The sequence below is a fragment of the Vipera berus genome (assembly GCF_964194415.1).
Source record: "Vipera berus genome assembly, chromosome: Z".
In the NCBI taxonomy this organism is placed as follows: Eukaryota; Metazoa; Chordata; class Lepidosauria; order Squamata; family Viperidae; genus Vipera; species Vipera berus.
Genome location: NC_138205.1, coordinates 50,177,830 through 50,205,245, shown reverse-complemented (window position 1 = coordinate 50,205,245; position 27,416 = coordinate 50,177,830). Strand labels below are relative to the sequence as shown.

Below are 27,416 nucleotides of genomic sequence, written 5' to 3'. Positions count from 1 at the left end.
GGAGAAGGCCTTACAACAAACATTGAAAAGGTAACTCTAAGTTCACAAAGTAAATTTGAAGATGAGGAAAAAGATTTGACAAAATGGACTGCTGAGCCATTGGGAGTACCCCAAGAAATGGGGAGACAAGAGATGATGAGAGAAATCCTTAATGAATATGAAGGGGCAAAATCTTTTTACAAGGACATGATGTTTGATTTATCTACTATATCCATAACAACATTTACAAGATTATGGAATGGCAAAAGAAGAGGGCTAAAGTGAGGAATTAGATGATGGGGTGTATCAGAATATGTTTGAATGTGGCTGAAGAAATTGAAAGATTTTAGTTTAAGAGGGTAAGACAGTATCTTTTTTTTTTCTTTTGTTTTTCCGATATGAGAATTATAAAAATGTGTGGGATGATTAACATAAAGGAAATGTTTTAGATATTTAAATGTAATTGATTTTAAGAAAATTCCAATGGATAACTAAAAATGGGAGAAATGTTTTAAATAAGAGTTAAAAGATTAGATGATTTGGATTTATTAAATGGAACATTTAAACATAGGTTGGAAATAAGTGTATACTAATTCAAGAGGGATACGTGTTTTAAGTAGTATATTGTTTTCTTTTTTTCCTCTCCTTTTTTCTTTTTTTTCTCTTTTTCTTTTTTCTCTCTCATGTCTTTTCTTTTTCTAAGTCTGTGATAGTGAACCTATGGCATGCTTGCCACCGGTGGCATGCAGAGCCGCCTCTGTGGGCACGCATGCCGTCACCCCAGTCCTAGGCCTTCAGCTGGGTTTTGTAAAACCTTTTTGCTTTAGGCCTCTGCCGCCGTGTGCAAAAAAACCCCCACACAGGTTCAATCAATCAATTTCAACTTATCGCAGGGAAAAAAAGATCTCACAAAGTTGGAATTGATTGATTGAACTTTTTAGTCCCACCCAGTTTGCCGTTACCACTGCAGCCACGCCCACCCAATGGGCCACGCCTACCCAGCACCCGACGATACATAAGTGGGTTTTGTGTTGCAGTTTGGGCACTCGGTCTCTAAAAGGTTCACCATCACTGGGCTAGAGTCATGAATGACGCTAGCCTTTCTTCTGTCGTTTTTTGGAAAGCTTTCCCCAGACATCCAGATCAACCACCGTCTCACCAGGATCCTTCCTTGCCACCTCTCGGGGGTGACTTTGGGCCCATTTAGGGTCCCCAAACAGAGAGAAATCAGCTGTAGGGAATCAGATCCTCTCGATCCCTCGGCTGGTGCACTAGCTGCACAGAACCGGAAGCCAGGATAGAGTGTATTTCATGGAGCACAAATTGGAGAAGACAAACACTTTGTATGAAGCTGACCTGGACAAAAGATTGATTTTGGAATCTCAGTTTAAGGAATTTCAATTAAGATCTCAAGCAATTCCTGAACAATAAGGAGAAGACATCAGACTAAAGATGATTAAGGCTTTAGCTGAATTAATTAATAAGGAAGAACTTCTTGATATGGAAATAGACAAAGCATATAGAGTAAAAACACTACTAAGGGATGTTGTAGTTCACTTTGTAAGAAGAATAACAAGAAATTATGTTTTGCATTGCCATTTTAAACACAAACTGAGAATGGGAAACATGGATATAATTGTTCTAAAGGAAATTCTGGTTTTGATATCCCAAAGAAGAGAAAAATTCTCTTCTGCTGGAATTTTGATAACCTGAAAAAGAGAAAAGTTCTCTTCCGCTGGAAGGAGTGATACTTATTTATCAAGAGCAAAGATTTAGACTGAATTCTATAGAAAAAGCCAAGGCCAGCTGTGGGTCATCTTCATCCACGCGGTCAGGCTCACACAGCTGGGTCTGCATCGTGACCAGATGAGAGGGGCCTTGCTGGGGGCTGTCATCAAGCTGTCCAATCCCCTCAGCAAGCTCTTCAACACCCCCCTCCTCCTCCTCTGAGTCATCCGACCCAACTGCCGAACCCACAGGCTGACCCTGAATCACAACACCTACTGTGATGGCGAACCTATGGCACGCGTGCCACCGGTGGCATGCAGAGCCGCCTCTGTGGGCACGCCCGCCATCACCCCAGTCCTAGGCCTTCAGCTGGGTTTTGTAAAACCTTTTCGCTTTAGGCCTCCACCACCATGTACAAAAAAAAAGGTTCAATCAATCAATTTCAACTTCTTGCGCGGGAAAAAGATCTCGCAAAATTGGAATTGATGGATTGAACTTTTTAGTCCCTCCTAATCTGCCGTTACCACTGCAGCCATGCCCACCCAGTGGGACACACCCACCCAATGGGCCACGCCCACTCAGCACCCAATGATACATAAGTGGGTTTTGTGTTGCAGTTTGGGCACTCGATCTCTAAAAGGTTCACCATCACTGGCCTACTAGGTGGGCATGGCTAGCTCAACGTCACTTGCGTTAGGGGTGCCTCGGCAGGACTGGGGCAGATCCAAGGGTCTCCGGCAGAGGGGGGGTGGGACTGGGATGAGTGCTGGAGCATGGTCTACGGGAGGAGCCTCACTGTCCCTCTCAGGCCATTCAGGGGCTCCGGACGGTGGCACGGACTGCCCAGAGCCCTGGGCAGCAGAGGTGAAGCGCCCAGCCTGGCCCTTGTGCTCCCACATCACCGGGACCCCATAGCCCTGCCTAGCCCAGCCACACTTCCCCGAGGAGGCGCCTAGCTGCGCTTACCTCTTCGAGGCTGCTGCTGCTGTGCTGGGTCTCCTTGGCCAGGTTGCTCATGGTGGGTGCAGGAGGGCAAAGTGTGTGGGTCAGAGGGAGGTACACTCCCTCTCCATGTGAGGAGACCTGGCTTTGTAACCAAAGCATCCTCAGCAATAGGATGGGAGACCACCAGGCGAAAAGGCAACAGGGCTGCTGGTGGCCAAGTGCTAAGGCAGGACTTCACTCAGACCCTCCCTCCCTCTCATTCGAATCTTCTTCCTTCCTTCCTCTCTCCCTCCCTCCCCTCCTTTTCATTCCCATCTCCTTCCTTCCCTTTCTTCCTGTTTCCCTCCCCTTCTTCCTTCCTTCCCTCCCTCCCTCTCTCTGTGCCCAGGAAGGGTCAAGGGGAAGGGGAGATGTTGGCAGCGCTTCCTTCAAACAATAACAGAGTTGGAAGAGACCTTTGAGGGGAGGGGATCTATAGCATTACAGACAATGGAATATCCAATGTTTTCTTAAAAGCCTCCAGTGATGGAGCATCCTGAACTTCTGAAAGCAAGCCTTTTCACTGGTTAGTTGTTTTCACCAGTCCTTAGTTCTAGGCTGGTTTTCTTCTTGATTAGTTTCCATCTATTATTGCCTTCTGATGCTTTGGAAAATAGGTTGACCCCTTCTTCTCTGTGGCAGCCTGTCAAATATTGGGACATTGCTATCATGTCACCACCCCTAGTCCTTTTCACTAAGATAGACATATCCTATTCCCACAAACATTTGTCATATGTTTTAGCCTCCAGCCCCCTAATCATCTTTGTTTACTATCCATCTAGACCAGATGGTCCCTCTGGTTTGGTTTATAGAACAGTGGCCAGTCTTCTTAGAGACAGCACCCCAATTATGGAACTTTCTCCTAAGGAAAATATGAACAGTGCATCCCTCACCCGTTTAGAGGCAACTCCAAACACATTGTTCAGCCAGACATATGTAGAACAACACATTTTATGGTCAAACAACATTGATACTACTGATATTTTTCAACCAAAACCCATGCAGTTCATTTTCACCTGGTGCTGACCAATTTTTGATCTTCCTTGGTTTTTTTTCTACCATTTTTGTTGTTATTACTAGTTCTTTCATTTCAACTTCTGTTTTAGTTGCATCCACCTCTTTTAACCAAGCCACATCCTTGTTGTGTTTCTTTGGGTTATCCCATATCTGCTTCCAGAACTGCACTGTTTCTTCCTTGTCAGGAACTGACTGATTCATTCATTTCTCCATTGATGGATTGGTAGAAATGTTTCTGATTGGATTGAAATGGGAGGTTCTGCCTATAATTTGCAACTCGAGCTTAGTATCTACTGATTTTCCTAACTATAGCTGTCATTTGCTTTATTATTTCCAGTGCTTCCTTGATCTTCCTTGTTTCTAAGCGGTATTTCTTGATTAGGTATTCTTTGGTCTTCTTGTTCTTCAGCTTCTTTTCTTTCATATGTTCTAGCTTGCTTGCATGTGATCTTAACTTGCTGATCTTATTTTCTAGTCTAACCTTCCATTTTTGTGGTGCACTGTTTGTTTTTCTTCTTTGTTGATTTTTCAACCCAGGTATTCAGTTATAACTGCAGCTGTGCTGTACATTAGTTGGCTTGTTTCTTGCAGTGAAGTGGTACTTATACTTGATATTGCAGTACTTGCATCTTTTAATGCTTGTGCTAGCTGTTTCTTTGGAACAAGCTTCAATGCAGGCAGCCTTATTGTGTTGATTTTGCACCGTTCTAGATGCTCAGTTATTCTTTGTTTCAATTCTTTTATTTCTTTAGTTAGAGGGCTTTGTTCTTCCTGAGGAAGAGGTGCCCGGTTTTCAAATGAGAACAGTTGTATATCTCTGCTGGATTCCTTCACTCCCAACTCCCCCTGGCTTGCCTCTACGTTCTGAATTACTTCTGGCAAGGCTTTGATTTCTTTGTCCTGGGTAAACCTTTGTAGTTCATCCAGTTCTGTTTCTGTGAATACTTTATTTCACATTATAAATCGGCGTTGATCTGCTAGTCTCTGTTCTGTTATTTCTGATTATGGATTTTATTCTTTCCATAACTGGTGCATTTGTTTTAGATATCCGCTTCTTGTTGGACTTGATCTGTAATAACAGATCATTATTTCTTTTCAATCACTGTGTATTTGCGACGAGCAAATACCTTTTCTTTCAGTAGTTCTGCAGCTGCTGGCCCTGGTTGCCCAGCCAACAGTCCATTTTTCACCAGATACCCAGGATCCCAACATCTAGTATGGACCTTGTTAACCTGGGTGACATTTGATCCGGTATGGCATTCTGAAATTTACGTCTCACCATATTTTTTAAGGGAGAGACACTCTTTGTCTGACTCCTCTGATGAGACCTGTCCAGTATGGTTGAACCTCTAGCATAGCTCTCATCTTCCTCAGAGTACACAAGCCCCACAACCACATCAAGGTAGTGCCTCACTGCGGGATTATTATTATTGTTATTATCTGACAGAATCCTGGCAAAACTGAGTGGCTTTGAGTTTTGGAGCTTTCTGGTTTCAGGATTATACAATCTCTGGTGCTGGAAGGGGTTGTGCTCCCCCAAACAATCCCTGTGTGCAATCTGAGATGCTCCTGAACTCATGATAAGGAGCAGATGGCAGCCATGTCTAGCAGGGCCTTTGCACAACTTTATATTGCTGGCCAGTTACCCCCATTCAAGGATCAAGGGCCCTACTCAGTCACTCAGAATTACTTTCTATTGCAATATGCTCTACATGGAGCTGACCTTCAAGAGTATCTGGAAATTACAGCTGATATAAAATGCAGCAGCACAAGCTGTTATGTATGTTTCTGATAGTATACATATTATACCTCTACTATGCAAATTACATAGCAAATTACCAATCTGTTTCTGGTTTGGTTCAAGGTGCTTTAAAGCTGTGCATGGCATAGGACAAGGTTATTTGAGGGACAGCTTCCTGATTTTATCTACCTGTCCCAATAAATCTAACAGAATGGGCATGTTACAGGTTCCGTCATGTAAGAAGCTACATTTGGTGGGCTTAGGCAGACCTCTTTTCTGGAGATAGAAGATTCCATAATGCAGGCATCACAGCAGAAGAGACCTGCCTCAACAGTTTTGAATTTTCAAGGTCCCTAAAGTCCTGGTTATGTCAGCAGGCTTGGGAATCCCAGGGAATGGGTTAGCTTGTGAGATGGCTTCTTTATTTTTAACACCCCTCTATTATTCTCTCTCTCTCTCTCTCTCTCTCTCTCTCTCTCTCTCTCTCTCTCTCTCTCTCTTTTTCTTTTAGTTTTACTAGTATAGTTTTAATGATTGTTTTATATATTTATTGATTTATTGGACTGTTTGTACATTGTTCAGAATCACTTTGGACTAGAAGACTTACGTCCCTTCCAACATCATCATCATCATCATCATCATTATTATTATTATTATTATTATTGTTATTGTTATTGTTATTATTATTATTATTATTATTATTATTATTATTATTATTATTATTATTTTATTATTTTTATTTTTATTTTTATTTATTTTTATTTTTATTTTTTTCCATGATATGGGCGGCCATATAAATTAGATGGATGGATGGATATCACTTTGGTTTATTTAATCTATAATTTTATAAAATAGTTTGGTAATATTTATAGAAAATTATGGACAACATTACCATTCAGATAATAAGAGAGAAGTATTATTTCATTTATAGCAGGCTGTGTCAGCATGGTAGTCTCTCATGATTTTATTATGTAATAGTGTTTTGATTTGGTTCATCTATCTCCTATGTTGCTACATTTGCTTCTTGCTTTTGGATTGTATCAGGAGAATTTGTTTTTCTTTGTGTTACTTTAAATAGACTTTTATTTTGAAGTGCAATTTTGTCTATTAATATAATTTGTTTTTCACTTGCTATCTAAGATAAAAAATTACAAAATAGTTTTTTTTTTAAAAAAAAGTTCAGAGTAATTAAATGCTATATAACCTTTCAGAGACTAATCTTTTAAATACATTATGGAAGAAGAATCCAGAGCAAATTCTTTTTTCACAATTCAGAATTATAGAATAACAGTGTTGGAAGGGACCTCGGTCTTTTAGTCAAAGCCACTGCTCAAGCAGGAGTAGGGGCCCCTGTACTATTCCGAACAAATGGCTGTCCAATCTCTTTTTTAAAACTCACACAATTCCTTATGCTAACTCATACTTTTATCCATATATGTTAAATAAGTTTGAGATTTTCTGCCCTACAATCCTTCATTGATTTTAGCCACAAGCATGCCATTCAGCCTGTATCCTTAAGAGACCAGATAAACTCTAGTCTATTTCTGTTCATCTACATTGCAGATGTTGATGCAAATCGAGAACTTCCCCTTACCCAGCAGCCCTCTGCTCACCCCTCCATTACCAGTGGGAGTTGTCCTGGAACTCCAGAAATGCGCAGACGCCAAGAAGAAGCTATGCGAAGACTTGCTGCTCAGGTATAAAATGGTTATTCCATTAAATGTTTTCCTTTCATTCTGTATTCAAGAACCAAAATCTTTTCCTCTGTTAGATTCCTCACAGAAATGCACACATACTCATATACCTACACAAAAATTCTTTTCCCCCATCTAAAGCCAGATATTGTTAAATATATATGTCATAATCCTTATAACTACTCAAAATGGTTCTTTAGTAGCAGGAAAGATATTAACCTATTATAAAGTTTTTTGCTGGAAGAAAGCTGGTATTCCCCACTCTCAGCAGAAGGAAAATTATCCCCGTGACTTAATCATTTTTGTCAATTTGTCTTCACTGCCTTTCTTCTAAAAAATCAGAGGTGGTGCTTTGCTCAGTTGTTTCATGCCAGTTAAAATCAGAGATCATTTCCCTAGATTACCTAAAAACCGAACCACTGCCTTTCAGAACCAAAATTGTATATTTATAGAAGAAAAGCTTAGCACTTTTCAGTCTGTATTCATTCAGAATGAAGAAGATCAGTAGGGTGCACTTTGAGTGTTTGGAGGCAGCCATCAGTGAACAAATGCTCAATTGCTCAAATGTTTCCCTGAAAATAAAACCCACGCTGAAAATAAGCCCTAGACCTACCCCCAAAATAAGCCCGGGGCTGGGCATGGCCAGCACAAGGAGCAGCGAACACGGAGGGGCCAACACTGTCCGGCTGCAGCCCACTGGCTTCATTGCACAGTGCAGGTAAGTCTGAGCACGGAGGCAGAGGTGGGGAGGGGAGGCAGGCAATCCAGATGCGCCATACACTTTCTGCCCAGAGGGAGACTGGAAGCTTTGTTTGCTTGTGAATGGGGTAATTAGAAACCAAGCAATTTCCTCTGTCTCCAAGTGCTCCATTTGCAAGCAGACAAAGCTTCCAGTCTCTGTCATTTCTCCATCCAGGGGAAAAGTGTTTGGGTGCCTATGGGGCGCCTGGGGCAGCTCCACATGGCCTCCTGCTGCGAGCAGCTGCAGAAGTGGGCCAGCAGCCATGTGGGCTCCTGCTAGACGGAGCTGTTGGTGCCGCCGCCACTAGGCAACTGTCAGGGGAAAAATAACACATCCCCCCAAAATAAGACCTACTGCCTCTTTTGGAGGCAAAAAAATTATAAGATCAAGTCTTATTTTCGGGGAAATATTTTCAGGCACTACATGCACCATACTGCTTGAAGTCTTTCACCTTAATAATGGATCAATTAGAAAAAGTATTGGAGCTGTACTTTTTCTTACTTCAAAAAGAAACGGCTTTATCCAGACCTTGCAGTACTGAATTGACTGAAAGAAGTCCAATCCAAGAAGTTCTATCTCCTTCTATCTTTTCTAGAATATATGAGGCTGCATAGCCAGGTCTCTCTTTATCTTTGATTACAATTAACTATTTGTAAACGGATTTAGATAATGGGAGAGTTCAGCAAAGCCAGGAAAAAATAATTTCCAAGCAACAATCAGGAGCAGAAAACTTTCCCTATGACCTTTTAATAAGGAAGGGGGAAAGCTCTATTTTGCTTTTTCTTCTTCCATCATGGGAGGAAGGATTCCTGGCTGTTTTTTGCTAGATGAGAACCAGCCATCCCAATCTTAGGATAATGAATTAGTCATCTGAGAAAAATGCAAAACAAAGTGCAATTAGGATTCTGTTTTTAACTTTATATTAATGATTATTCTGAGCTGTTCTGGTATGCTTTAGATGCCCTTATTACTGTATATTCTATATGTGTTTGTGCAGTTGCCTTGCTGCTGACAGGGACCCAATTTCCTGTTTCCTTTCCCCACTGACCTTTTAATGATAATCTGTTTCCTATGTACATCACCCAGAGCCCTCTCTCATTGCCCAGAGCCCTTCTGTGAGGGTGATGGGTGGTTAAGAAATATAAATTATAAACAAACAAACATAATAGTTGCCTATAACTTATTATATTGTTACTTAACTTATTATATTGCTACTTTCATTCTGCTTGGGAAATTGCATAACATACCTTGCAGCTCTGACATTAGAGAAAAACAAGAGAAAGAAATGGGAGGGAAAAATCCCACAGATCATCTGCTTTCTCTCTTCAGAGTAAGGCATGAGAAAAGAATTAGTTCCTGAATGAAATGTGGTGGTGATTTCCTACAAATGTACACCCATATCCACCATGTCAGTGGGTGGTTGCAACAGTATGGATTGTAGGGAAAGGGATTGTGGATTATTAACAGCCCTCTGTAAGTTAACCTGTCACAAATGTGTTCCTTAGTACCAAGCTATTTCTATATCAGATGACAAAAATGCTATTTGTGGAAAGGAAATATATTAAATTTATACAGCTGCAGTAAATCATAATTTGTAGGTTGTTTTAAAAATAAAACAAAATGTTATTAATATTTGAATGCAATAAAAGCAGAAAGACAAATAGTTAATTTACTTTTTAAAAGAATTCTTTCCCCCCTCTTATATATTAAAATTTGGTGACAGCCTTTTGAAGGACTCTTTAGGGGCAAATGCTTATTTATCTATTCTTTAGAGACAGAGGCAACAATGGCCCCAAGGAGCTTAATGTCTCCTGAAATGTTTGCACATTTTATTCATTTAGTTTTAGAAATGTAAAACAGAGCGTTGCAGTTTATTATACTATTTACCAAGTACTATTTCCAACAGATAAGTTAGCTTTATTAATGTTTGTGTTTTGACAATTGTAATTTTTATTTATTTTTATATTTCTTTATTTCCATTATTTTATCTGACTCCACAGCAAAACTGATTGGGTTACTATATATATAAAAAAAGAGAAACAGTATATATAAAAGAAAGAGAGTACAGATAAATGGAAGACAGAACCAAAAACCAAAGAGGCACAGCCATTATCCTAACCTAGAGTTTATGAGAATCATTAGGTCTTTAATATTTCTTTTTTAGATCCTCTTAGGTTCCAGATATTGGGCAGACCTCTCTCCTATTAGATTGAATAAAACAAAATAATGTTTTTATTTAATATGTATGTGCTAAGAAGTTGATGTTTGCTTCCCTTTTTCTAGGTTGTTGCATATCATTATTGCCAAGCTGATAATGCCTACACCTGTCTGGTGCCAGAATTTGTACACAATGTAGCAGCCTTGCTCTGCCGTTCTCCCCAGTTTGTTGCATACAGAGAGCAACTGTTGCGTGAACCACATCTGCAAAGCATGCTTAGCTTGCGATCCTGTGTTCAAGATCCTCTTGCATCTTTCCGGAGGGGAGTCCTAGAACCCTTGGAAAGCCTTCATAAAGGTAGGAATTTAATTCCATAACTATAAATGATTACATAATTGCTTAAAACATATAATCTAATATAGTTTTGCATATATTTTTCTACCTCTCTCTCACAAACTGTAGAACGGAAGATCCCAAATGAAGATTTCATCATATTGATTGATGGCTTAAATGAAGCAGAATTTCACAAACCAGACTATGGGGATACAATTGTATCATTTCTCAGCAAAACCATTGGAAAATTTCCATCCTGGCTGAAGCTAATTGTAACAGTTAGAACAAGTCTACAGGTAGATATAAGCTATGCCATATATGATCATTAATGTGATGAGCATCTATTTGTGGAGGGGGAGAATTTATGCCCATTTCCATGGTAAGTATGTGCCTGGGTCAGGAGGTATGTAAAATATAAACATAACATTATGATCCTTTATGTATACTATGTATATGGATCAATATAAAAGAGAAAAAAAGTGACATTGCCATAGGTGTATATATTACAGGCCACCCAACAAATCAGAAGAAATAGATGAACTCTTTGCCAACCAGGTAACAAACATATGTAGGAAGCATACCACAGTAGTAATGGGACTACTTCACCTATCCAGATATCAACTGGGAGACAAACTCTGCAGTGATTGGGAGATCAAACAGATTCCTAACCAACCTAGCCGACAACTTTGTCACTCAAAAGGTGGAGGAGGGAACTAGACGTAAAGCTATCCTGGACTTAATCCTTACAAATAGAGAAGAAGTGATAGAGGGGATTGAAATTGCCAGAATCTTGGGTAAAAGTGACCGTGTCATACTGGAATTTAATATAATGCAAACACTAGCAACAGAAAACAATCCAATCAGTGTCTTAAACTTCAAAAGAGCTGACTTTAACAAACTCAGAGAGAACTTAGGAAAGATCCCATGGATGAAAATTCTAAAGGGGAAAACAACCCAAGAAGTGTGGGAAAGCCTGAAAAATGCAATCATAAAACCCCAGAGCAGCATGACACCTTTGAGAAAGAAAAACAAGAAATTCAAGAAGAAACCAGCATGGCTGCACAAAGATCTCTGACAAACTGAAAAACAAAAAGACTAATACAAGAAATGGAAAAGGGACACATAACTAAGGCTGATTATCAGCAGACAGCCAGAACATGCAAAGATGAAATCAGGAAAGCAAAGGCTCAGAACAAACAAAGGACAATAAAAAAGTTTCTTCCAACATATTAACAAAAGAAAAAAGTCAAAGAAACTGTAGGCCCTCTAAAGAGAGAAGATGGCAAGGAAATAACAGGCAACAGGGAGAAAGCAGAGCTGCTTAACTCATACTTTGCATCAGTCTTCACGACAAAAAAAACTATAGCCCAACATACCAAAAAAACCCACTGCAAAAGACATACTAGAAACAAAAATTAAAATAGGCAAGAAAATGGTAAGAGAACACCTGTCAGACCTTTACAAATATAACTCACTGGGACCTGACATCCCAGAGTTCTGAAAGAGCTGGCAGATCTCAGAACCATTGCACCACATCTTTCATAAATCCTGGAGCACCAGGGAAGTACTTGAGGATTGGAAAAGGGTTGATGTGGATTCCATCAAGAAAGGGGGGGAAAATGGACCCCGCAAACTACAGACCAATCAGTTTAACATCAATACCTGGGAAGATCCTAGAAAACATAATCAAAAAAGAGATCTGGGAACAACTAGAAGCATACAAAGTCATAACCAGTAGCCAGCACGGGTTTGTTAAAAACAGATCATGCCAAAACAATCTTATTTCATTCTTTGATAAAATGACTAAACTAGTAGACCAGTGAAATGCTGTGGACGTAGTATACTTAGATTTCAGTAAGACATTTGATAAAGTAGACCACAACCTACTTCTTGATAAGGTGAAATAAATAACATCACCACCAGATGGATCTGTACCTGGCTGACAAACCGTACTCAGTGAGTAGTCCTCAATGGCACTATATCCACAGGGAGAGAAGTAAGCAGTGGGTTACTACAAGGTTCCATCTTAGGCCCAGTACTCTTCAATTTCTTCATAAATGACTTAGATGAGGGAATTGAAGGGGAACTCATCAAATTTGCAGATGACTCCAAACTGACAGGAGTAACCAATACCCCAGAAGACAAACACAGGATCCAAAAAGATCTAGACAAACTTGAACAATGGGTCCTATCCAACAAAATGACTTTCAGTGTGGAGAAAAGCAAAATTTTACTTTTAGGCAGGAAAAATCAAAGGTACAAGTACAGATTGGGCGAGACCTGGCTTAAAAACAGTAACTGTGAAAGGGACCTTGGAGTCCTAGTGGACAAACTTGACCATGAGCCAGCAGTGTGCAGCCGCCGCCAAAAAAGCTAATATAATCCTGGGTTGTATAAACAGAGGCATAGAATCAAGATCACGCCCCACTTTACAAAACCCTAGTAAGACCACATCTGGAATACTGCAGCCAGTTTTGGTTACCATATCACAAAAAGATGTTGAGAATTTGGAAAAAATTCAGAGAAGAGCAACTAAGATGATCCAAGGCCTGGAGACTAAAACATACAAAGAACAGCTGCAGGACTTGTGTTTGGCTAGTCTAAAGAAAAGAAGAAATAGGGGAGACACGATAGCAGTATTCTAGTATCTGAGGAATGCAGTCTACTTCAAAATGCAGTCCACTTCATATTCCAGTTCTTCATCAAAACTGTGAGTCTTGGAGATACAGACTGATAGTGATGGCTTGAAGGAGATATTGGAACAAGTATGAATTGATGGAACACAGGATAGATCTTGAGGATTGTCAGGACCTTTGAAGGAAAAACCATAGGGTTAATGATGGATTCACTGTGGGAAAATACCCATAATGCAATAATCATCAAATTGTCTATATACTTCCTTGATTTTATGACTGGTTCTGAAGAACATTGGCTCTTAGGCTCTCCAAGAAGCAGTCTGGTCTGGGGACTGGGGATTGTCAGATCATGTGCGGAAAGGACTTGGTTAGTATTCAAAGTTTGTTTCAAAGTGGTGCTCAAGATCTTTCACGAGAAGTTGGAATTGATTGATTGATCTTTTTTTCCAAAAAAAACTTCCTTTGTTTCCTTGCACATGGTGGGGGCAGACCACGAAGGAGAAGCGGCATGGGGCTTGGAGTCAGGTAAGGAAAGAAAGGCAATTTCTGCGGGGAGTAAGGATTTCTTTCCTTACCTGCTCCACTTGTTCCAAGGCCACTTTCTGCTCAGATGCATTGCTCTTTTGCCAATGGCCCGACTGCCCACTTCAGCGCCCTCCCTCCACCTGCTGCTTTGGTGGCTCTGTAGACAGAGCTGCAGGGTTCTCTTCTCTGACAGAGAAGCTCTTCCTACGGAGTCACCAAAGCAGTAGGGGGCCGGGCTGGGGAGGGCCCAAATTTGGGCCTCCGAGGCTGTCCCAGAAATGGCAAGGGACCCCACTGTCCCAGCCCTGGGCGAGCTCCTGGGTGCCCTCCTGGGCGCCCTCCTGGTGCACGGACAGGAAATGGCGAGCACTCGGGAGCTGGGTGGTTTGCAGCAGCTGCTGCAGCTCATTTGCCTCACCCTGCCCTGCCCCACCCCTCCAAGCCTCACCCATCACACCCGGCCATTCTTCATCCAGTTCGGCTGCACCGCATCTTTCCTCCCTTGGGCCTTGGTATTCTGTAGGCCTAGTGCCCCAGGGCATGCCCAGCCTGTGGGATGACAGGCACGGAGATGGGAGTGTGCTGTGGTACAAGCCAAGCATCAGTCGGCTCCCATTCTCCCTCTCCACCATTTGCCCTCTGTTGGAACTGCTGGTGGCCGGCAGCATGTGGTGGCTGGAGAGAGAAGGTCAGGAGGAGAAAGCAGGAAGGGTTTCTCTCTCTCTCTCTCTCTCTCTCTCTCTCTCTCTCTCTCTCTCTCTCTCTCTCTCTCTCTCTCTCTCTCTCTCTCTCTCTCTCTCTTTGTGTGTGTGTGTGTGTGTGAGAGAGAGAGAGAGAGAGAGAGAGACAGGAGGGGAGGAGGAGGAACCCAAGGTGTTACAAAAAAGGGGACCCCTTCTCTTTTTTTAACCTCCTCCCACTCCGTTCAGGTGCAGCTGGAGGAAAAGGGCGAGAAGGGGGAGTTTTTGTGTGAGAGGGAGAAAGACAGATTGAGCCAGCAGGGAAGTGAAAGTGTGGGGAAAGGAAAATGTTGCAGAGTAAGCAAACTTACAAAAAGGGGATTTCTCTCTGTCTCTCTCTCACACACACACTTCCCCCACCCCTTTCAATATCATCTCTTCCCCCACCAATATCTTTTCCCCCCGCCCCCTTCAATGTCATCTATTCCCCCAACCAAAATTTCTTCCACCATCCCCTTCAATATCATCTCTTGCTCCATCACTGGAGGCTTGACCTCCGCTGCCCAGGGCTTCAGGCAGTCCATGCCACCATCCAGGGGCCCCCTGTATGGCCTGAGGCTCAGTGTGGCTCCTCCAGTGGATCATGCCTTGGCTCTTGCCCTGATCCCATCCACCCCCCTCCGCAGGAGATCCTCAGATCTGCCCCAGTCTTGCCCATGCCTGCACAAGTGCCCCTGTCGCAAGTGACGTCGAGCTGGCCATACCTACCCAGTAGGCCACGCCTACCCAGTGGGCCACACCCATCCAGCACCCAATGATAAATAATTGGGGTTTGGGTTGCAGTTTGGGCACTCGGTCTCTAAAAGGTTTGCCATCACTGATATAGAGCAATTTGCAGTCTGTTACAAATGACAGCATGAATTACTATTGTGAGTTTCTCTTGCTCTTCATAGGCCTATAACCAAGCCAAGCATCAATTAAAGATCTGCCCACAGCCTTCCCCTGTACATTTAGCTCAAGACATTAATCTGCTTCTCTAGACATGTTACCCCTTCAAAAAACAGTATCAACGCATATTGATGGACAAAGTATCTTGATGAACAAACAATTCTGCCTTGCCTGGATTCAACTTTAGCCTCTTTCTTCCCACACATACTATACTAGAGGGAAATTGACAACTGTGCATGAACAGTAGTTTATTTATTTATTTGTTTGTTTGTTTGTTTGTTTATTTATTTGTTTGTTTGTTTCAATTTATATACCACCCTTTTCCTGAGGGACTCAGGGCGGTTTACAGGGCAAATTAAAACAGTGCAATGTACAAATTAAAATAAAATAAAATTAATAGCCCCCAAAGAGTTTAAAATTTAAAATTTAAAACCTTAAAATCCCTCAGTCCAGGCTGGCTAACTCAAATAGCCAGGTTTTTAGGTCCTGGCGAAACAAGCGAAGGTTGGGGGTGATCCAGAGTTCCACAGGCAGTTGATTCCATAGGGCAGGTGCGCCCACTGAGAACGCACTCCCCCTGGGAATCGCCCGCCGGCACTCCCTAACCAGCGGGACCCTGAAGAGGCTGTCCCTGTGGGAGCGCACAGGACGATGGGAAGTTGATGCTGGCAGCAGGTGCTCCCTAAGATAATCCGGACCCATGCCATTTAGGGCTTTATAGGTCATCACCAGCACCTTGAATCTCACCCGGAGGGCAACTGGAAGCCAATGCAGCTCGCGGAGAAGAGGCGTTACATGGGAGTATCGGGAGACCCCCATCACAACTCGCGCGGCTGCATTCTGCACCAGCTGAAGCCTCCGAGTGGTCCTCAAGGGCAGCCCCATGTAGAGAGCATTGCAGTAGTCTATCCGGGAGGTCACAAATTTACAGTACTGTGTGCATACATTTACATATCTCACTTAGAGATTTGGGAGTTAGATCCTAAAGATTGACATTAACACTTAATAGTTCATATTTAAAAATTGAAAATGTGAAAGATATATCTTGTTTCTTTTTTTATTCACCCATATACCTCTGTCTTTTCCATGTCTCAACTTGAGACACATGTATATTTAGAAGAAAGGGTTGTTGAGATGAATGGGTTACACTTCCAGTTACATATGTACACAGTACTTAGAAAGTCTTATGTGCATAAATAAGTATGTATAGATTTGCAACTGAACTTTTTGTTTCATAGCCTCCTGGTAGCTGAGTAGCCCTTAATTTTACAAACCTTCCCAAAATGAATTTTCTGAAAATAAGTCCCCAGCATTCAATAAACTGGATAACAGTACACTGCCTAGTTGCGCCATGTTGTTAATCCTCTTCTAAGGCTACACTGCAATCTGACAGTTACTTTATTATTATTATTTTATTAATATTAATAATGTATAACATATTGATAGAGTTCACTTAAGCATTTTTTTAAAGGCCTACCAAATAACAAATCATAACCCTCAATATTCAATAATCTCCCTTGTGTTAAATTAAACCAATCACTAATTGATGATAAAGCAGCAGCCTCATAGTATAATTTGAAATTGGGCATTTTAAGACCACCTCTTTCACGTACATCTTGCATTATCTTAAATTTAACTCTTGGTCTTTTTCCTGCCCAAACAAATTTATTAATACCTTTCTGCCATTCCTCCAAATTTGAATCTTTTTTAAGTATAGGTGTCATTTGAAACAAAAATAAAAATTTTGGCAAAACATTCATTTTTACTGCTGCAATTCTTCCCAATAAGGATAATTGTAGTATTTTCCAACTATCTAACTCTTTTTGTATTTTTCATAGCCTCCTGGTAGCTGAGTAGCCCTTAATTTTACAAACCTTCCCAAAATGAATTTTCTGAAAATAAGTCCCCAGCATTCAATAAACTGGATAACAGTACACTGCCTAGTTGCGCCATGTTGTTAATCCTCTTCTAAGGCTGCACTGCAATCTGACAGTTACTTTTTTATTATTATTTTATTAATATTAATAATGTATAACATATTGATAGAGTTCACTTAAGCATTTTTTAAAGGCCTACCAAATAACAAATCATAACCCTCAATATTCAATAATCTCCCTTGTGTTAAATTAAACCAATCACTAATTGATGATAAAGCAGCAGCCTCATAGTATAATTTGAAATTGGGCATTTTAAGACCACCTCTTTCACGTACATCTTGCATTATCTTAAATTTAACTCTTGGTCTTTTTCCTGCCCAAACAAATTTATTAATACCTTTCTGCCATTCCTCCAAATTTGAATCTTTTTTAAGTATAGGTGTCATTTGAAACAAAAATAAAAATTTTGGCAAAACATTCATTTTTACTGCTGCAATTCTTCCCAATAAGGATAATTGTAGTATTTTCCAACTATCTAACTCTTTTTGTATTTTTAACCTTAACAATTCATAATTATTTTTGTATAATTTTACATTTGAAGCTGAAAGATATACCCCCAAATATTTAATCTTTTTAACCATTTCAAATCCCGTTAGCTCTTCTAAAACAACCTTTTGTTCTATGGTCATATTTTTAGACAATATTTTATTTTTTTGCATATTTATCTTAAATCCAGAACCTTTTCCATATGACATTATTATCTCCATCAATTCTACAACTGAGTAAGTCGGTTGACTTAATGTAATAACCAAGTCATCCGCAAACGCTCTCAATCTATAATCTTGATCTCTTATTTTAATTCCCTTAATTTTATTTGAGTCTCGTATCTTAATCAATAATATTTCCAATGTTAAAACAAACAGCAAAGGTGACAACGGACACCCCTGTCGAAAGTCCCCAACACTTTTGAATGGCCTTTTCCTGACAATCCTCTCCAGGCTGCGGTCATCCCTGCTGCTTGTGCACCTTTTTCTTCCACACTTTTCCCTTCCACATAACTTTCTATTAATGTGCTTTGATACAGCACTTTGGGAACATCCAACTTCTTTTCCAATTACCTTTTGAGGCTTTCCCTCCTTATGGAGGGTGTCAATGATGGTTTTCTGCACAACTGTCAGGTCAGCAGTCTTCCCCATGATTGTGATTTCTACTGAACCAGACTGAGAGACCATTTAAAGGCTCAGGAACCCTTTGCAGGTGTTATGGCTTAATTAGCTGATTAGAGTGGGACACTTTGAGCCTAGATTTGTTCAGTTAGTGGTCAAAAAATCAAGACTGGCTCAAAGGCACAAAAACCCAACTAACAAATAAAATCTGATTGTCCTAGCTCAGAAGACACAGAAAAGACCCCACAGATTATCAAATTGAAGAAACTCACTTCTCAGGATCTGTAAGATTTCCTTTAAGATTGATTTTTAAAGTAGCAAGGAACTGAAAAGACATAAGTTATAATTTTTTATTAACTGGTATGAATTTTTAACTCACTTTAATTAATCTCTAGTGTCTTGTCTTTACTATATAAATCATAATTGAATTCTTATTAAATCAAACCTGGCAAAAGCATTCATGTAATAACACTGAAATAACACAGCATCTTTAAATCTATGAGAGAAAATGTGCTTTAGAAAAGGATGTTAACTTTTACTGAATTTCCTGGATATTTTGCTGAGGCAAATGGAGAGTTGTGGGAAGATTCCTGACTGCAAAATGTTCAGAAATTTTGCATCTCTGGTTTTGACTATTTTCAAATGTTTCAAATCAGGCATATAAAGAACCACACTAAATATATGAACCAGTGTCTAATTAAAAATGTATGAGTGAGAATTTAGCATGCACTTTTCATTCATTCTTATCAGTGAATTCTGGACCAGGGCCATATTCATTATCTATAAAATGCCATGCTTTGTAGAAAATGTGAACTTGTAGGAAATGTTCATATTATCATCACCTTATTCCTTCAAATGGATTTTAGAATTTTTAAAATGTTATTTTCACATATCCTTGGGCATTTAAAAAGTCTATATGAATAAAAATTGTACTTTTTCCTGTTACCTTGTTCACCCCTTGTTCTGTTTCATATCTTTTAGATTGTAAGCCTAACAGCAGGGACTCTGTACTATTTTCAATGCAAAAGCATAATAATGTTTTAAACAAAGAAAGCAGCAGTGATTTAGTCCAAGCATAAGAAATCCAGTACATATGGTTTGTGATGCTACTTGGGAGGTAAAAGATTGCTAGTTTTCATACCGTGATATTGTATGTAAACTTTCTTCAGGTTATCTGGTATTCATTTTTTTTCTTCTCTCTCTCTCTCTCTCTCTCCTTTAGGAAATAATAAAGTTATTGCCCTTCCATAGGATATTCCTGGATAGACTGGAAGAAAATGAAGCTATAGACCAAGATCTCCAAGCCTATATACTACACCGAATACAGAGCAGCTCGGAAATACAAAATAACATCTCTCTTAATGGCAAAATGGACAATACAACCTTTGGCAAACTCAGTTCTCATCTCAAAACCCTGAGTCAAGGATCATACCTATACCTTAAGCTCACATTTGATCTAATTGAGAAGGGCTATTTGGTATTAAAAAGCTCCAGTTATAAGGTAGTGCCTGTCTCCCTTTCAGAAGTATATCTACTGCAGTGCAATATGAAGTTCCCAACACAGTCTTCCTTTGACCGGGTAATGCCTCTTTTGAATGTGGCAGTGGCATCTCTACATCCTTTGACAGATGAGCATATTTTTCAGGCTATCAATGCTGGGAGTGTTGAAGGTACTTTAGAATGGGAGGACTTTCAGCAAAGAATGGAAAACCTTTCTATGTTTCTTATCAGACGCAGAGATATGACCCGAATGTTTGTACATCCTTCATTTCGAGAATGGTTGATTTGGAGGGAAGAAGGAGAAAAGATCAAGTTTCTTTGTGATCCTAGGTAAGTAATTAATCCAATTCTGCAATGAAAGAAAGCACCTTAAAAAAAGAATGCAGTTCTGAACTGCAATTTATAAAAATACACTCATTGAAAGCTAATATTTTCTAAAATATATCAAATAAAATCGACTTTGGAAAGGGAAATTTGTCTCCCTGATTCCAATTTATCATAACATGCTATTAGGTTCCAAACAGTTTTGAGTCTTTTATTGGATGGTTTTGGGGCCAATATGGCATGATTTGCTCAGTGTAAAATAATTCTGAAAGACAGACTTGATTCCCTTACAAAGCATAGGTTTATTTGAAAAAGAAGAGTTGAAAAATAGGCTGTGATGACATCTCTTTACTTCTGAGATTACAAGGGGTTTTTCTTTGGACTTTTGGAAAAAGACATCAAAGCCAAACTACATGAATCATTTTGTTTATATGTGGATCTCCTCAATCAAATTTAAAGATGGCTTTTTTTAAAAAATGCTATTTTACAAAAGAAATACAGGAAAAAAGTAATTTACAAAAATAGTAATAGCCAATAAATTAATTATGAAATTTTGTTACCTTATATACAGATGATAAAGTAAATGATAGTGTTGACAATCTGGTAGGAAAACTCCATCATCTATAGGTAGTCTCAACTTTACCATGAAATCCTTGGTTGCCTATCTTATCATGTGAGACTATCAATCTGAATAGAATAAAATAAAATAGCTATTTAGAATTAATATTGGGATGTGTGTGTGTGTGTGTGTGTGTGTGTTGTGTGTAAAACAAAATATTAAACATACACATAACATGTCCCCCATGATTGAATACTAATAAATAAATTTCAGCAATAATAATTCCCCATCCTTGCAAAACAACTCTTGTTAAATCAGTACATAACACTAAAAATATCACAGATATGAAAATAGGAATAGCACTTAGACTTATATACCACTTCACAGTGCTTTACAGCCCTCTCCAAGTGGTTTACAGAGTCAGCATATTGCCCCCAACAATCTGGAGCCTCATTTTACCAATCTTGGAAAGATGGAAGGCTGAGTCAACCTTGAGCCAGTGAAAATCGAACTGCCGGCAGCCAGCAGTCAACAGAAGTAACCTGCAGTACTACTTTCTAACCACTACGTCACCATGGCTTCTATTATCAGTCAAGCAATTTGACATACCACCTATCTGCTGTAAAAAGAAAAAGAAAAACAGGTACAGGTAGTCCTCGATGTATGACCACAATTGAGCCACAAATTTATGTTGCTAAGTGAGAAATTTGTTAAATGAGTTTTGTTCCATTTTATGACCTTTCTTGCCACATTTGTTAAGTGAATCACTGCAGTTGGTAAATTAGTAACACTTTGTTAAATGAATTTGGCTTTCCCATTGACTTCGTTTGTCAGAGGGTCACAAAAGGTGATCACATGGCCCCAGGACACTGCAACCATCTGTCGTGGAAAAACACAATGAAAAAGACAAGAGACAGCAACACAAAACAATAATTCTTACTTTAAGATCCAGAGGTTTATTTTGCTAATAAATTGGAACATAGCAAGCATAACAACACATCATCACATACATTAATAACAATGAGGATCATTCGGCAATAGCAATGAGGACCATATGGTGTAGCAGAATCCAAAACGACAGCTATAGGCCAATGGCAAATCAATCAGGTCCAGTCCCAACCTTTTATACCCTTTCTTGTTCTAAGACTATAGTCAGATGGCCCACTGACTTTTGCTGACTTCTGCTGACCTGCTGACCTTCTGCTAAACATAACTTTCCACATATACCCGTGTACACTGCAACCCACATCCTTCAACTACTTTCAGCTCCCCTTTTTCCCACAGTTACAATACTCATGTTCCAAATAAACATAGAACTATCTACTTCAGAATTTCATATTGTTCAAAGCTCAGCAGATTACAAATACTACATTTGTATTGTGAAATAGTATAAAATTTCAAGTCAAAGCTTTGTTTTAATTCATTACTGTGGGGCCTATCTCAGGTTTCCTCCAGCCTCATCTTGTGATATGAGGAGGGGACTATATTTTCATCTCCCACACATCATAAATATGAACATGTTGTCAAACAACTGCGTGTAAATCACATGACCATGGGGATGCTGCAATGGCCATACATGTGAAAAATGATCATAAGTCATTTTTTTCAGTGCCGTTGTAACTTCAAATGGTCACTGAATGAACTGTTGTAAGTCAAGGACTACCTGTAATCCCAACAACAGACTTAAGCTTCAAAGTCCTCTGATAAAAATCTGTTATTGTATTTAACTCAGAAAATCCACTAACATATCTTCATTGAGAATATCTCGGCAGCACTTGTTCAGTAAATTTTCGTGCAAATTGAAACACAATATCTCTTAACAGTTGTCTTCTGGTTGCATCTTCACTCATCCATCCTATCATCTCTGTTGTAATTGAATTTTTTGAATTAATACTCCCTTTAGCCTCCCAGTTGCATGTCTGATTTAATTGCTGTGGCCTGAATCTGAGTATCTACTTTAGACAGATTTAAAACTTTTGCTAATTCATCAAACTGTTTATCTAATTTTTCATTTAGAAGTTGTAAGTTAGAAAGAATGGGGTTTTTTAAAAAAAAAATTGGAATCTCTGAGGAGGAGGAAGCAGTAGAAAGCAGACCTCTCCCTAAACCTTGCAGTGCTTATATAGTAGTTTCTCTAGTGAGTGCATTAGTCTTATATTAGACTGTAAATGCATTAGACGAAGAACAGTAAACATACCATTTTGTTCAGCTACTTGTATCATCCTGGTTCCTTGCATCTGATCTATATTTTAGGTATTTTTCCAGTGACAAATACCAATGATAAATCATTTTATTAAAAAATCTCTTTAGAATTAAAACACAATGTGAATTTCAATTCTCATATTATCCCATTGTTCCATTTGTATATTGTACCCAAAGATTTTTGGCCCATTTTACCATATATTATTTCACTTGTTCATATTCTATTTCAATTTCCAGTAAACATTTATACATTTTAGCAATAACATGTAAATAATTTTGTTTCAAATACTATCTTACCATATTCAAAAGCAAAAAATCATTTTATTTTATGTTAATCTTTCTAATAATTGTACATAGGAAAATTATTGACATATGAACTCTTCTGATATCAAATCCTCTCAATTTCATGTCATGTCCTTGGAAGAATTCTAATAAATCGCCAGTTATGCTTAGTTATCATTTCTCTTTTATAAAATGCTTTTTATGGTGAGAGTCATAAAGGTACTTTTGGAAGCAACTTAAATTTATATCTGTTCCACATAGTGGAGATGGCACATCTAACAACATGATTTTTAAAATTATGCTAACCTTAATTTTGTAATACCATAAATAGCCATGCCACCCAATAACCGTATATCTCTCAGTGTCATATACTCTTTCATCCAAATTAAACAATAACCTGCAAAGTACAATTTCAAATCAGCTAAGGCCTAAGCTGCCTCTTTCTCTAGCACCTTGGAACACTGTGTATTTAACTCATAGTTTTTTACTTGGCACATAAATTTAAATATGTCTTTCTTACATTGTTTACCTTAATTGTCAAAACTGGTATTGTCTGAAACAAAAATAAAATTCTAGGTAAAACTTTGATTTTAATCACAAAAATTCTTTCCAACAACGATAATTGTAATTTTTCCCCATCTTGACAAATCTCTTTTAATTTCCTTTTAGTTGTTTGAAACTACATACAGCTCATATTTGTCAAATTAACACCCAGGTATCTCTCTTTTTTAAATTTTTTGCATCCATTATCCTCTCAACTTGCCTTATATCCCTATTCAAAACCTCAAAAAACAAAATAAACAAAGGTGGGGGAGATAATGGGCAGTCTTGTTCATTTTTGTATCTCACAAAGTTTAGTTAAATCCCTATTAACTATAATTTATGCTCTCTGTATATACATCATTTTTACTTTTTTATAAAATTCTTTCCAAAGTTCATATCTTCTAAAAAAAATTAAAATGTCATTTGAAGATCAATTTAAATTGCTAAAGACTTTGCATCTAAAAAAATTAATGCTTGTTTTTTGTTAACCTGTTCCAAATATTCTATAATGCCCTATATCATTCTGACATGATCTTTTAATTGCCTTTAATATAAAGGTTCATAAATAAGGTAAAATTATTTTCATTCTATCTGCTAAAGTTATAGTAAATAACGTATAACCATTGATCATTAACGATATTGATCTGTGGTTTAATGCAAAGTTAAATCTTGTTCCTCTTTAGGTATTAATGCTATGTAAACCTGTTTCCTATACTCTACCACAGAGGTCCTCAAACTTGGCCCTTTTATGATTTGTGGACTTCAACTCCCAGAATTCCTCAGCCAGGCACAGTGAACACGTTGAAATACACAAGTCATAAAAGGGCCAAGTTTGAAGACCCCTGCTCTAGCATGTTAAGATAGAATTCATTTTATTTTGGATTCTAAAAGTTTATCTTTAAAGTATTTGTAATAAGAACCTGGTAATCCATCTGGTCCTGATATTTTTCCCGATTTAATCTTTTTTATAGCTGAAGAAACTTCACCTAATCTGTATTTGGTTTTCTGTAGTTCTTGGTAATTTTCATTTTTTAAAATAATCATCTATCATTTCCAAGGGCATGTTACCTCCTTTGTACAAGTTAGAATTGTACTGATGAAAAGGTTTTGTATAACCCTATTGCCTGCTAATACAGAACCCTGCTACATGTTTCAAAATCATCATCTTTTTCTAATGAATTTTTATTGATTTTCTAATATTACATTTAGATATTTGAAAAGCAACATGGCGGCTGAGTACAGTAATTCTATTACACATAGATATCATTAGTAGAGATCTCAGACTATTACAATCACCATTCCCCCTCTTTCTCCCTTAATATCTACTGTCTCATATTTTAACTAATACAATTCTTGTTCTATCAATCAAATAGAAAGTAACTTTCTAACATTTATCAATAATTTTTAGTTTATATATATCTTAGTAGTTTTAACTTTCAATCTTTTAGACAATCAATGACCTGATCAATTTTTCTCAGTTTTAATTTTCCATTAATATTTAAATTTAACATTTAATAATTATCATTTCCACACTTTACATGACCCCAATTCCTTTATCACAATTGCTCCCAAAGTCTAATGTTCAGGATACGCATCTTATCTATATAAATTCTCACCATCTACATCAACAAGTTAATAATGCAATAATAGTATTCTTATTTTCTAACAATTCTCAAATATCTTAAAATCTTAAATTTCTTTTATTTCCACATTTAATACTTCCTCTCTCTTCCTCTTTATATCTACTATCTCATATTTAAAACTAATAATTTTTTTCCTTACTGCTACATAAAAACATATTTATTACTTTCATCAATAAAGTTTTTACTTAGATATATCTTAATCATCTTTACACAATCTTTATGCAGAAATCAATATTCCAATTAACCTATTAGTATTTTAACTTCTGAGTTTTACCTAACCAAAATTTCCTTTGTCTCAACTCATAACAATATCTTATATTCAACATACATGTCTTATCCATTTAAGTATACTCTATTTTAAAACATAAAGATATTTATTGCTTTTGTCAATAAATTTTTAGCTTATATGTGTCTTAATCACCTTTACAAATCCTTTATGCACAAATCAATATTCAAATTTAATTGTTAGTATTTTATACTTCTAAGTTTTACTTGGTCAAAGTTTTCTTTATCTCAACTCATAACAATATCTTATATTCAAAGCACACATCTTGTCTGCTTAAGTATATTCTATTTTAAGTTCTAATAATACCCATCTTATCTATTTAAGTATATTCTATTTTAAATTTCATCTAAAAATCAAAACCCCATTCTTTTTCAGTTTTATTCTAGATTTCTTTCTTTGCCAAATCATCTTCCATGTCCTTGCTTTTGGGTCATCAAGCAGATCCCCTTGGATTGTTGTATCTGTTATTTGGGGTTGAAATGACCATCCAGTCACCATTTTTTTATGAGGAGTAGCAGATCCAGCAAGTCTTCTTGTTTTTCCACTTTGACGTATTTGTCCTGAACTGTTTATCTTCTCTTCCATCTGTTTTCCTTTTAAGATCCTCAGGCTCCTGTTTTAGATAGGAAGTCTTTACCTCTTTCCCTTTTGTCAATTTCTTTTCTGTATTTTCCATTGTCTGTGTCTGTTGAGTAGTTGAGTCTTCTGTCATATTTAATTGTTCCACGTTTTCTGTAGTATCCTGCATAGATGATTCTTCAGTTATAGTCATAATTTCCTTTTGCATATCCGGGCTGTCTTCTTGTTTTTTTCTGTAGCTTCTTATTGCCTCACCAACTGTAATTAAGGTTTGAAGAATCTCTTTCAATATACAAAGGGTTTGGTCCTGCTTTTCTTCCATAAGGAAGATCCATTTCTGATCTTCTTTCATAATAGTCTGTTTAAACTAAAAGACTTTACATTCAAGAAATCCACTAAGCAAAAAGCACAGCTGAGCCTCTCAAGGTTACTTGTATCTTATCTATTTTGTGGGCTGTCGGCCAAGTCTCCTTTTCACAATAACTGATTGCAATATCCAGTTTAGCCACAAGGTACTTGTGAGACCACCTGCTGCCAATGTCAACCTCCCATCGCCCGGTTCGCTCCCACAGAGTCGGCCTCCTCAGGTGCCGTCGGCCAGGCAATGCCGGCTGGCGACCCCCAGGGGGAGAGCCTTCTCTGTGGGCGCACTGACCCTCTGGAACAAACTGCCCCTGGAGCTGCGGATGGCCCCTGACCTTCGGTCCTTCCACCATGACCTAAAGACCTGGTTATTCCAACAAGCGGGCCTGGACTGGTCATGGTTTTTAAATTTGGTTTTTTATTGGTTTAAATTGTTCTTATTTCTTATATTGTTTAATCCTCTTTTAATTTTTGTATTTATATCTTTTAACTTTTTATTGTTGTGAGCCGCCCTGAGTCCTCAGGGAGAAGGGCGGCATATAAATTTAATAAACCTTAAACCTTAAGATGTCTCTCCAAATTTATTTAGAACTTTTAAGTTCTGTTTTAAAAGAAAAACTCAGATCTTCAATAAAAATAGGGAATAAAAATTGGGGGGAAAAATAGAAAATAGAGAATACAGAGTCTTTTAATCCACAAATTCTAGGAAATACATTCCCAATTAGGATCCAGTTAATTTTTTCAACATTTTAAACTCCCCTGGGTAGTCGGTCGCCGCTATGTCTGGAGGGAGGGCTAAATCCCCCTTCCCTCTCCACAGGGGGAAAAGTAGTTTAGCAGCTTATGCTGGTACAGAGAGAAATTAGTATTTAAGAGAGGTAGATCTCACCCAGTCTCTTCCACGCTGCTTTGAAGTTGCCAGATGAT

General features: G+C 38.3%; 1 protein-coding gene across 2 annotated transcripts in view; it reads left to right on the top strand.

The window, feature by feature from the left end:
• Nucleotides 1–27,416, top strand: part of TANC2 (tetratricopeptide repeat, ankyrin repeat and coiled-coil containing 2) — a 382,196-nt gene that overhangs the window by 276,682 nt on the left and 78,098 nt on the right. For both annotated transcript variants that reach the window (XM_081344806.1, XM_081344805.1), the window contains exons 11-14: nucleotides 7,013–7,146; nucleotides 10,169–10,400; nucleotides 10,506–10,672; nucleotides 19,431–20,038. In XM_081344806.1, the coding sequence (XP_081200932.1) occupies nucleotides 7,013–7,146; nucleotides 10,169–10,400; nucleotides 10,506–10,672; nucleotides 19,431–20,038 (1,141 nt within the window). The remainder of the gene's footprint in view (nucleotides 1–7,012; nucleotides 7,147–10,168; nucleotides 10,401–10,505; nucleotides 10,673–19,430; nucleotides 20,039–27,416) is intronic.